We start from the raw sequence: 13,418 nt of genomic DNA on the forward strand, positions 1-13,418 counted from the left end.
TGCGCATTTAATACAGGGACAAGCTGCATTCAGATCAGTTACAGTTCAGTTCAAATTAGGTTTTGTTTGGTGAAAGGTTAGCATATGAGTTTAAGTTGGATAGCAGATTGTGGGGACACGTAGAATTTTACAGAATGGGAGGTAAAGTTTGGCTAAATTCCATACAGAAACAAAATATAGGTTACACACTGTGCTACCCTTTTGTAAAATACGTGGACTTGACTTGAGTGAGAGAACAAAAGTTAAACATTTTATGCCTAAAAGAGAAGAACGATCACTGTGTTTGAAACATACTGTCTTCAGTAGTCTAAAAGACACACTTTTCACACATATCATCAGTTTCATATCACAGTCAATACATTCTTCCAATCTCGAAAATACATTCACGTTATTCCATAAACTGAGGTGACGAAAGTTATGGAATACCTCCTAATATCGTGTCCTATCTCATTTTGCATGGCGTATTTTGTATCCCGACTGGAAGGCGGCCCGTGGGTAGGAGCAGGAGCAGGAAAATTACGTCGGTACTGCAGTGAGTTTAAAAATGGTTTACTGGTGCAAGAAAGAATACATAACTTTGTACAGATGCGAAGTCTTAGACCAGTCGTATGTAGAGCAAAGCTGAAGCGAAGTTTCCTGGCTGGCTGCACCTGATGAAATGGGGTGAAGCAGTCGCGGAGCTGGTAGACCTCGAGAGCACCAGCTAGAGGGCGCTGTCGGCTGTGTCTCTCGTAGTGCCAACTTGAAAAAACTAGTCCGTGGCATCGTTGCTATCGATACCACAGCGTAGTGCAGCAACTAAACGTGGCTTGGACACAAGAACTCATTGGAAATCACTGCAGAAATATTGAGCCATGCTGCCTCTATAGCAGTTCATAATTGCGAAAGTGTTGCCAGTGCAGGATTCTGTGCATAAAACTAACCTCTCGATTATGTCCCTTAAAAGTTCGATGGGATTCATGTAAGGTAACCTCCCGATAGGTAGGCCTTGATACGCCTGGGCATTGAGTCAAACAGAGCTTGGATGGCGTCTACAGGTACAGTTGCCCATGCAGATTCAACACGATACCACAGTTCATCAAGAGTAGTGACTGGCGTATTGTGACGAGCCAGTTCCTCGGCCATCATTGACCAGACGTTTTCAATTGGTGAGAGATATGGAGAATGTGATGGCCAGGGCAGCAGTTGAACATTTTCTGTATCCAGAACGGCCAGTACAGGACCTGCAACATGCGGTCGTGCATTATCCTGCTGAAATGTAGGGTTTCGCAGGGGTCGAATGAAGGGTAGAGCCTCGGGTCGTAACACATCTGAAATGTAACGTCCACTGTTCAAAGTGCCGTCAATGCGAACAAGAGGTGACCGAGACGTGTAACCAATGGTACCCCATACATCACACCGGGTGATACGCCAGTATGGCGATGACGAATACACGCTTCCAATGTGCGTTCACCGCGATGTCACCAAACACGGATGCGACCATCATGATGCTGTAAACAGAGCCTGGATTCATCCGAAAAAATGACGTTTTGCCATTCGTGCACCCAGGTTCGTCGTTGAATACACCATCGCAGGCGCTCCTGTCTGTGATGCAGCGTCAAGGGTAACCGCAGCCACGGTCTCCGAGCTGATAGTTCGTGCTCCTGCAAACGTCGTCGAACGGTTCGTGCAGATGGTTGTTGTCTTGCAAACGTCCCCATCTGTTGACTCAGGGGTTGAGACGTGGCTGCACGATCCGTTACAGCCATGCGGATAAGATGCCTGTCATCTCGACTGCTGGTGATACGAGGCCGTTGGGGTCCAGCACGCCGATCCGTATTACTCTCCTGAACCCACCGATTCCATATTCTGCAAACAGTCATTGGATCTCGACCAACGCGAGGAGCAATGTCGTGATACGATAAACCGCAATCGCGATAGGCTACAATCCGACCTTTATCAAAGTCGGGAACGTGATGGTACGCATTTCTCCTCCTTACACGGGGCATCACAACAACGTTTCACCAGGCAACGCCCGTCAACTGCTGTTTGTGTATGAGAAATCGGTTGGAAACTTTCCTCATGTCAGCACGTTGTAGGTGTTACCACCGGCGCCAACCTTGTGTGAATGCTCTGAAAAGCTAATAATTTGCATATCACAGCATCTTCTTCCTGTCTGTTAAATTTCGTGTCTGTATCACGTCATCTTTGTGGTGTAGCAATTTTAATGGCCAGTAGTGTATATGGGTACATCGCTATACCATGACCTTTGTCACCTCTGTGCCTACACATATTCTGCCTGGAACTGCTCTAGCTGTTCTTGAGTTACTTCTGCGTCAGCACTTTTTCATCTCTGACCTCACCACTATGAGGGCTACGTGGTCCGTACCCCCACGGTGCCTCTTGCCACAAGGTAGGCGATATTGGTCCCAGGTTTGGTTGAAACTGATGCAGTGGCTTAGGAGGAGATGTGAAACGTACATATGTACAATGATTTTTTATATAAATGTGTAGACTTGTGCAGCATGTCATTGCTGTAACAACGGTTTTTAATGAGCTCTTATCACATTATATGTGTAAGTAACTGCGAGCTTTGTATATATTAGTTAGATTCCTACCTTGGTGACGATGAACACGTCTTCCCGCTTGAGCTTCCCGGAGTCGAACCACTGCTTGAGGACGTCTCCGATTTCCTTCTCGTTGCGGTACGCGTAGGCGGTGTCGATGTGGCGGTAGCCAGCCGCCAGAGCCGCGTCCACAGCTTTTCCGACATCGCCTGTCGATGACTGAAACCATCACATTTATGTTCAGAGGTACACCAGCAACCAAAATAATGTGACTTATTACTTCATGAGACACGGATCAGATATACCACTCAGTCGCATCACAACAGCACTGCAGCTGGCGTTCAAGTTAATGATAACCTCTAAGCATTACACTGAAGCGCCAAAGAAACTGATATTGGCATGCCTATTCAAATACAGAGATATGTAAATGTGCAGTATACAGCGATGAGGTCGGAAACGCCTATATAAGACGACAAGTGTCTGGTGCAGTTGTTAGATCGGTTACTGCTGCTACAATGGCAGGTTATCAAGATTTAAGTGAGTTTGAACGTGGTGTTATAGTCGGCGCACGAGCGATGGGACACAGCACCTCCGAGGTAGCGATGAAGTGAGGATTTTCCCCTACGACCATTTTACGAGTGTACCGTGAATATCAATAATCCGGTAAAACTTCAAATCCCCGACACCACTGCGGCTGGAAAAAGATCCTGGAAGAACGGGACCAACGACGACTGGAGAGAATCATTCAACGTGACAGAAGTGCAACCCTTCCGCAAAGCGTTGCAGATTTCAATGCTGGACCATCAAGTATCAGAGTGCGAACCACTCAATGAAACATAATCGACACGGGCTTTGTGTCGTGCAGTCATGAATGTCCACTCGTGTACCCTTGATGACTGCACGACACAAAGCTTTATGCCTCGCCTGGGCCCGTCAACAACGACATTGGGCTGTTGATGATCGAAAACATGTTGCCTGGTCGGACGAGTCTCATTTCAAATTGTATCGAGCGGATGGACTTTTACAGGTATTGAGACAACTTCATGAATCAATGGACCCTGCATGTCAGCAGGGGACTGTTCAAGCCGGTAGAGGCTCTGTAATAGTGTGGGGCGTGTGCAGTTGGAGTGATATGGGACCCCTGATACGTCTGGATACGACTCTGACAGGTAACACGTACGTAAGCATCCTGTCTGATCACCTGCATCCATACCTGTCCATTGCGCATTCGACAGACTTGGGGAATTCCAGCAGGACAATGCTACACCCCACACGTCCAGAATTGGTACAGAGTGGCTCCAGGAGCACTCTTTCGAGTTTAAACACTTTCTCTGGCCACCAAACTTCCCGGACATGAACATTATTGAAAATATCTGGGATGCCGTCCAACGTGTTGTTCAGAAGAGATCTGTTCCTCCTCGTAGTCACGCGGATGTATGGACAGCCCTGCAGGTTACTTGGTGTCAGTTCCCTTCTGCACTACTTCAGACATCAGTCAAGTCCAAGCCACGTCGTGTTGCGGCACTTTTGCGTGCTCGCGGGGGTGCTACACAATATTAGGCATGTGTAGCTGTTTCTTTGGCTCTTCATTATTTTTTTTGACCATATTGCATGCATGTGCAAGAAACGATTTATTTAGAGTACCCGTCATCAGAAATTGGTTCATATAGTGACACATCCTTTGTGTACTAAATTGACAGGTAGTTCTACTATTCCACAAAATAATCATAAATTTGTTTTTTAAATCAAACTCTAAATAACCAAGTACTGTCTTGAAAAATTATTTTTTTGTGAACATTCTTTAGGTATATGCTTGAGACAAAGTACGAGTAGCTATTAATAAAACGATGATAATGCATAAACTGTGGAACTACTGTGATATAACAATTACCTAACGAGCACTGTACTTATGTATTTCCACTAACAATATCTAGAAAAAGTCTTCGACAATGTGAAATACTGAAAGGCGTTAGAAATTCTCGGAGGAAAGAATGTGTAGTACATAATACGAACAAGAACTGAAAGGAAACAATAAGAATGGAAGACGAAGAATGAAGTGAGTAGATAAAAAGGGGTGCAATACAGGAACACAAAAATTTTCACCGCATCTGTTAAATGTACACCTCGAAGAAGCAATGACAGAAACAAGAGATATGTTAAATACCGGGATTGAAATTTGTGGTGAAACAACGGCAACGATAAGATTCACTAATGGCACTGTTATCCTCATTGAATGTGGGGAAGAATTACAGGAGCTGCTGAATGCAATGAACAGTCTGACTACAGAATACTGACTGAAAGTAAACTGATAACAATGACGAGAATAATGAGGTGCAGATGAAATGAGATTAGAGATAAAGTTACCGTCAAAACTGGAGACTACGTTAGGGAATTCTGCTATTTTGGAATATTCAGGATAAAACAAAAAGGACTTATAATGTTGACTAGCGCAGTCAAAGAGGGCACTGCACTGTGAAAGAAATCTACTACTACAAAACATCATAATATTAATACGTGAAGTGCCGATTTTTAATTTCAAATATACAAGGAGGCCAATGAAACATAAATAACTTGAACGGTACTTTGCCACAGACGTGCATAAAGAATAAATCACGTGTGTACGTAGCCGCTGAGAGTGGTAAAAGGAAGCAGACATCTTGATATTTATAACTGTGATGATACGCTCATCATCCATTAAAATCTCCAACACTTGAACGTCGAAAATTGAAGTGTTACCAACTTCTGCCCCGCGTAACCATCAGCTGTTACAGCAGCAATGACACACGAAAGTAACAATATCCCGTGAAAGCGCGTTCTATGGATGTACATGTTTACGTGGTTCATTTGCAGTGACACACGCATACAGAGCAGTTACTAAGCGACAACTGCTAGGTCGATGATTTTACGTAGACAAAGTAATGGGAAAAACTTGGACATTGATAATGTCATTCCATTGTTGTTTTGAAACGGGGAAGGAATATTAGCGTTTAACGTCCCATCAAAAAATGGTTCAAATGGCTCTAAGCACTATGGGACTTAACATCTGAGGTCATCAGTCCCCTAGACTTAGAACTACTTAAACCTAACTAACCTAAGGACATCACACACATCCAAGCCCGAGGCAGGATTCGAACCTGCTACCGTAGCAGCAGCGCGGTTCCAGACTGAAGCGCCTAGAACCGCTCTGCCACAGAGGCCGGCTAACGCCCCATCGACATCGAGGTCATTAGAGATGGACAATCTCTGATTGTTTCAAGGATGGGGAAGGAATTCGGTCTGGAGCGATTTATGGAATTCACAGAAAACCAAAATCTAAATAGCCAGACGTGGATTTCACGTGTCGTCCTCCCAAATGCGAGTCCAAACACTGTGTTGCCTCGCATCGTGTTTTGAAAGATAGATTTAATGTGAACTAAAGGTGATTCTCAATAATTTTGAGAGCTATAATTACAGTTTGATGAACTTACACAGCAGATTTTGTGATGTGTAGCATTTTGCACCTGAGGTTATTATACGAGATACAACGGTATTCTCACTGTGTTGTCACAGGAGAAAATTAATTTACCATCGTTAGCACAAAAACTATTTTTCAACACACTCTATCAAGGACACAGTCCAAACGATCGAACAATTAAGGAGAAATCAAAGAATAAATCTAGTAATATTCGTAGCTACGCTGCAGCATTTGGTACAGTCAGTTCTGAGGCTAAAATTTCAGACTGCTTTACGCGGAGTGCATCACTTTAAGATACACGACATTTTTTTATAATAGATCAGGTCCAATGACTTGTACATATAATCGTTCACAGCTATATTTTTATGGCAGATATGAACTAAGAATCTGAATATATATAAATTCCAGTAAATTATGTAAAACTAAATGTTGAATCAAGTTGCTTTATAAACACAACTGGTCTAATTTCGCCCACAGGCGATACTAGTAGGAATTAATTTGAAGAAGAATGCTGCGCGGGATTAGCTGAGCGGTCTATGGCGCTGCAGACATGGACTGCGCGGCTGGTCCCGGCGGATGTTCGAGTCCTCCCTCGGGCATGGGTGTGTGTGTTTGTCCTTAGGATAAGTTAGGTTAAGTAGTGTGTAAGCTTAGGGACTTACACACCTTAGCAGTTAAGTCCCATAAGATTTCACACACATTTGAACATTTTTTTGAAGAAGAAATTTGTAAGAATTTATGTTCGGAACATAGCATTCTGTTGTGAATCTTGGGATACTTAGAAAGAGAATACATCCATTTGAGATTTCGCGCTACAGAAGGATGTTGGAAGTGAGTGATAACATAGGGAATGACGATGTTCTCTACAGAATCGGTGAGCAATGGAAAATATGGAAAAACTGACAAAAACGAAGGAGACATGTTAAGGCATTAAGGAAAAATGTCAATGTTGCTTGAAGGAGCTGTAGACAGTAAAAACTGCAGCGGAAGGCAGGGATTGGATTTTTTTTCTTTATTGTACTTCAGTTCCCCATCTGGGGAGGGCTGGCAGCAGCATTGCGCTGCTGTTCAGCCACAAGACATTAATTACACAAGAGAAGGCATTTAAATTTATAAAGGAGAAAATATGGCGGACATAAACATAAAAAGGGGGAAAATAATGAAAGAGAACAGACAAAACGGCGGCGGATGTAAAATCGAGATAAAAACCTGGAAAAAATATTGTGCACAAAACAAAACCTCACATTGGGACTCTTAAAAGAACACAAGGCGAATTATGGCTGGAGCATAAAAGTAGCGATGGACGGCATAGCACATAACGATCACTGACAGTAACGCTATGTACAATTCCAGCACACAATTAAAATCACAGCTTTGGATGCACAGGAGAACAGTACTAAACACAACACTGACGTAACACACGATGAGCAAACACAGGATCTGCCAGGGGCATGGAGATGAGGGAGAAGGGAAGAAGGGAGGAAGGGGTGGAGAGGGGGGAGACGGGCAGGGGAGTGTCGAAGAGGGCTGGGGAGGGAAGGACGTGGGAGGGACACAGTTGAGAAGGGGGTGCATGGACTCAAGGGGGGGAGGAGGAAAATCCGCTCTGGGAAAAGAAGGGGAGAGGAAAAGGGGGGCCCTGGGGAGGGGAGGGAACAAGGCCAGGTTAAAGTTGGAAGGAAGGGTAGATGTCACGACGAAGTTCCACATCCGGGAGGGAAAGGCACTGGAAAATGCCCTGATGAATGAGATGGTGGGTGTGGAGGTGGAGAGAGGCGCGGCAATGGGTGAGGAGTGGAGAGGAAGGAGGAAACCAGGGGGTGGGGGGGATCAAGCCTGTGGACAGTGTTAAGAATGCGGAGATGTTGGAGGAAAAAAAGGAGGTGGGGGAAGGGGAAAAAGTCATACAGGAGTCGTGTGGGGGAAGGAAGGTGGATACAGAAGGCAAGGCGGAGCACATGGCATTAGAGGATTTGGAGGGTCTTGTAAAAGCAGGGCGGCAGGGGCAGGGATTGGAATACATCCAACATAATTAAGGACATTGAATGCAAGTGCTACTCCAAGATGAAGAAGTTGGCACAGGAGAGGAAGTTGTGGAGGGCCGCATCAAACCAGTCAGGAGACTCATAAATCAAAAGTAAGAATCCACTTTCGACAACCAGCCACTGACGAGAGACGGTGCCATACTCTGCCGTGATCACATCACAGACGACTGTGTGTTACTTCCTTTTACCACTCTCAGCGCCTATTTACACACAAGATTTATTCTTTGTGCACATCTTTGGCAAAGTACCTTTCGAATTACATATGCTTCATTGGCCTCCTCGTGCACTGAAGCGCCAAAGATACTGGTATGGGCATGCATATTCAAATACAGAGATATGTAAACAGGCAGAATACGGCGATGCGGTCGGCAACGCCTATATAAGCACTTGTCACTGCAGTACTGGTCATGTGTTACAGATCTTAAAACTCTGTTTCTACGATCTCCTTTGCCGGCCGGTGTGGCCGAGCGGTTCTAGGCGCTTCAGTCTGGAACCGCGCGACCGCTATGGTCGCAGGTTCGAATCCTGCCTCGGGAATGGATGTATGTGATGTCATTAGTTTATTTAGGTTTAAGTATTTCTAAGTTCTAGGGGACTGATGTCCTCAGATGTTAAGTCCCATAGTGCTCTGAGCCATTTGAACCATTTTTAGGATCTCCTTTCTACCGTCATTATCTGGAACAACTTGCATGTTATAGCAGCTCAACAGCAGTTGCAAGAAAGGCAACTTTGAGAGAAAGATACTAGTTAAAACGTAATATTTTCGGAAAAAAACCTTAAAGCTACATGACTTGTAATCACACATTATAGTGATATTTGCAAAAGGACAAAAATGAACACGAATTGGATAGTATTGGAATAATAGAAAAGCATGTAAGACTGGACCCTCTGGGACTCCTTCCAAGACACCTCTTCAGTTTCAAAGACACTGCACTCCTGTCCCACTGTGTGCATATAGAGGCTGTAACGGGTATAAAAACATTCATTTTTGTATGTGGTACCTTAATATGTACACACATCAGTGTTCTGGTTGTTTTCCTCTGCGTCAAACAGTTTTCGCACAAACACGTTACATAACGTTCTACTTAGCTGTTTTCTGCATGGTTGTAACTGCACCAATAAGTGGACTACACCTGTCAGCTTAGTCCAACAGTTTTGCGTTCATGCACTCACCCTCCAACACCTGATCTGCTGCTCAGGGGAAAGTAGGCGTTATTGACTTGATCTTGCCGAAAGTATTTGGAGGTACTGACCAACCTAAAAGCACACTAATCCATCATACACTCCTGGAAATGGAAAAAAGAACACATTGACACCGGTGTGTCAGACCCACCATACTTGCTCCGGACACTGCGAGAGGGCTGTACAAGCAATGATCAAACGCACGGCACAGCGGACACACCAGGAACTGCGGTGTTGGCCGTCGAATGGCGCTAGCTGCGCAGCATTTGTGCACCGCCGCCGTCAGTTTCAGCCAGTTTGCCGTGGCATACGGAGCTCCATCGCAGTCTTTAACACTGGTAGCATGCCGCGACAGCGTGGACGTGAACCGTATGTGCAGTTGACGGACTTTGAGCGAGGGCGTATAGTGGGCATGCGGGAGGCCGTGTGGACGTACCGCCGAATTGCTCAACACGTGGGGCGTGAGGTCTCCACAGTACATCCATGTTGTCGCCAGTGGTCGGCGGAAGGTGCACGTGCCCGTCGACCTGGGACTGGACCGCAGCGACGCACGGATGCTCGCCAAGACCGTAGGATCCTACACAGTGCCGTAGGGGACCGCACCGCCACTTCCCAGCAAATTAGGGACACTGTTGCTCCTGGGGTATCGGCGAGGACCATTCGCAACCGTCTCCATGAAGCTGGGCTACGGTCCCGCACACCGTTAGGCCGTCTTCCGCTCACGCCCCAACATTGTGCAGCCCGCCTCCAGTGGTGTCGCGACAGGCGTGAATGGAGGGACGAATGGAGACGTGTCGTCTTCAGCGATGAGAGTCGCTTCTGCCTTGGTGCCAATGATGGTCGTATGCGTGTTTGGCGCCTTGCAGGTGAGCGCCACAATCAGGACTGCATACGACCGAGGCACACAGGGCCAACACCCGGCATCATGGTGTGGGGAGCGATCTCCTACACTGGCCGCACACCACTGGTGATCGTCGAGGGGACACTGAATAGTGCACGGTACATCCAAACCGTCATCGAACCCATCGTTCTACCATTCCTAGACCGGCAAGGGAACTTGCTGTTCCAACAGGACAATGCACGTCCGCATGTATCCCGTGCCACCCAACGTGCTCTGGAAGGTGTAAGTCAACTACCCTGGCCAGCAAGATCTCCGGATCTGTCCCCCATTGAGCATGTTTGGGACTGGATGAAGCGTCGTCTCACGCGGTCTGCACGTCCAGCACGAACGCTGGTCCAACTGAGGCGCCAGGTGGAAATGGCATGGCAAGCCGTTCCACAGGACTACATCCAGCATCTCTACGATCGTCTCCATGGGAGAATAGCAGCCTGCATTGCTGCGAAAGGTGGATATACACTGTACTAGTGCCGACATTGTGCATGCTCTGTTGCCTGTGTCTATGTGCCTGTGGTTCTGTCAGTGTGATCATGTGATGTATCTGACCCCAGGAATGTGTCAATAAAGTTTCCCCTTCCTGGGACAATGAATTCACGGTGTTCTTATTTCAATTTCCAGGAGTGTACATATCTGTGTGTGTGAATTCCTAAGGGACCAAACTGCTGGGGTCATCGGTCCTTAGACTTACACACTACTTAAAACAACTTATGCTAAGAACGACATACACACCCATGCCCGCGGGAGGACTCGAACCTCTGGTGGGAGGACCCATACGTATCTGTCCCACACATGCGTGTCTTTTGTGTCATGTATTTTATAGCAGTCGACATGTACAAAAATTGGCTCTCCATTACAGTATTAAACATACTGTATCACCAAAGACATATCATACATTGAGAACTAAATAAGTTGATGTTTGTTTTTCTTACCAGTAGATCGATGTTTCCTTCAAATTGGCACATAATGAGAGACATGTGGAAAATGCTTCATAGATTTCTCAGCGGAACATAAGTTTCAGGATTTCTGTCCTTGGTTGCGCATGATGAAAGTGGACACTGGTTAAATGGAAGAAATACCATAGACCGCCAAATCTTAAATATTACTTACCGAAATGCTGTGTAGGCGCTATGGTGGATAATATAATGGTAGGACGGATGGATGATCCATCCTACATGACGTGTGGGAATTTTACAACAGATGGCAGCACTGTGACATTGCATCGAGGCAACAGCTGCAAGCAAACCCAGTGTGCAATCGTCTGTTGAATCAGAGAGCAGTTGTGAGGCTGTGTACATGTTGTGCCTGAGTGTTGTTTAATCAAACAAGTCCATTGCGCCCATGAATACCAGCATACCACACACATACCCATGCAGAATATGCAGACATGCTAATTGTGCACTGGCAATGTAATATCGGTGACCATGCGGCTCTGACATAATATGGGAGATGTTTCCCTGATTGACGAACCTCCTGTGCCAAGATATTTCCCAGAGTTGCTGAACACTACTCAGTTTACACATAACATCAGAACATGAGGGTGTCCAGTTAGCTGAGGAAACGGAAGACATTATCACAATGATATAATGGAGTCACACCACCAATACGTGGCACATTAGCCATGAGTTAGATACGCCACAAATCTGGATGTGGCATACGTTACGTTCTGAGGGCTTGTACCCATTCCATGAGCAGCCCGAGCAACATCTGCATCCAGGTGACACACTAAGCTGACAACAATTTTGTGAACGGTCGGCTGCACACAAAGACATAGTGCAATACACTTTAATTACACATGAAGCTACATTTACATGCAATGGTATCATAAACATGTGCAAGTCTCATACGTGTGCGATGGAGAACGCACATGACACTAGGGAAACAAGACTCCAAGTTAGGTTCTGAGCAAACATCTGGTGTGGTGAGATTGATGACTTGGCGTTCCTGCCAAATGGCAGGAGGTGTATGGTATCATAAACATGTGCAATTCTCATACCTGAGCGATGGGAAACGCACATGACACTAGGGAAACAAGACTCCAAGTTAGGTTCTCAGTGAAAATCTGGTGTGGTAAGACTGATGACCTGGCGTTCCTGCCAAATGGCAGGATATGTATGGTATCATAAACATGTGCAATTCTCATACCTGGGCGATGGAAAACGCACATGACACTAGGGAAACAAGACTCCAAGTTAGGTTCTCAGCAAACATCTGATGTGGTGAGATTGATGACTTGGCCTTCCTGCCAAATGGCAGGAGGAGTATGGTATCATAAACATGTGCAATTCTCATACCTGGGCGATGGAAAACGCACATGACACTAGGGAAACAAGACTCCAAGTTAGGTTCTCAGTGAAAATCTGGTGTGGTAAGACTGATGACCTGGCGTTCCTGCCAAATGGCAGGATATGTATGGTATCATAAACATGTGCAATTCTCATACCTGGGCGATGGAAAACGCACATGACACTAGGGAAACAAGACTCCAAGTTAGGTTCTCAGTGAAAATCTGGTGTGGTAAGACTGATGACTTGGCGTTCCTGCCAAATGGCAGGATATGTATGGTATCATAAACATGTGCAATTCTCATACCTGGGCGATGGAAAACGCACATGACACTAGGGAAACAAGACTCCAATTAGGTTCTCAGTGAACATCTGGTGTGGTAAGACTGATGACCTGGCGTTCCTGCCAAATGGCAGGATATGTATGGTATCATAAACATGTGCAATTCTCATACCTGGGCGATGGAAAACGCACATAACACTAGGGAAACAAGACTCCAATTAGGTTCTCAGCAAACATCTGGTGTGGTGAGATTGATGACTTGGCGTTCCTGCCAAGTGGCAGGAGGAGTATGGTAACAAAAACATGTGCAATTCTCATACCTGGGCGATGGAAAACGCACATGACACTAGGGAAAGAAGACTCCAAGTTAGGTTCTCAGCAAACATCTGGTGTGGTGAGATTGATGACTTGGCGTTCCTGCCAAATGGCAGGAGGAGTATGGTATCATAAACATGTGCAATTGTCATACCTGGGCGATGGAAAACGCACATGACACTAGGGAAACAAGACTCCAAGTTAGGTTCTCAGCAAACATCTGGTGTGGTGAGATTGAGGACTTGGCCTTCCTGCCAAATGGCAGGAGGAGTATGGTATCATAAACATGTGCAATTCTCATACCTGGGCGATGGAAAACGCACATGACACTAGGGAAACAAGACTCCAAGTTAGGTTCTCAGTGAAAATCTGGTGTGGTAAGACTGATGACCTGGCGTTCCTGCCAAATGGCA

The 13,418-nt window shown here is 45.7% G+C and overlaps 1 protein-coding gene across 1 annotated transcript in view; it reads right to left on the minus strand.

The window, feature by feature from the left end:
* The window catches only part of LOC126425198 (1,5-anhydro-D-fructose reductase-like), a 78,798-nt gene that overhangs the window by 43,543 nt on the left and 21,837 nt on the right, over positions 1 to 13,418 (minus strand). Inside the window, exon 2 of the mRNA XM_050088154.1 lies at positions 2,598 to 2,765. Coding sequence (XP_049944111.1) covers positions 2,598 to 2,765 — 168 coding nt within the window. The remainder of the gene's footprint in view (positions 1 to 2,597; positions 2,766 to 13,418) is intronic.

Source organism: Schistocerca serialis, chromosome 10 (assembly GCF_023864345.2).
Source record: "Schistocerca serialis cubense isolate TAMUIC-IGC-003099 chromosome 10, iqSchSeri2.2, whole genome shotgun sequence".
NCBI lineage: Eukaryota > Metazoa > Arthropoda > Insecta > Orthoptera > Acrididae > Schistocerca > Schistocerca serialis.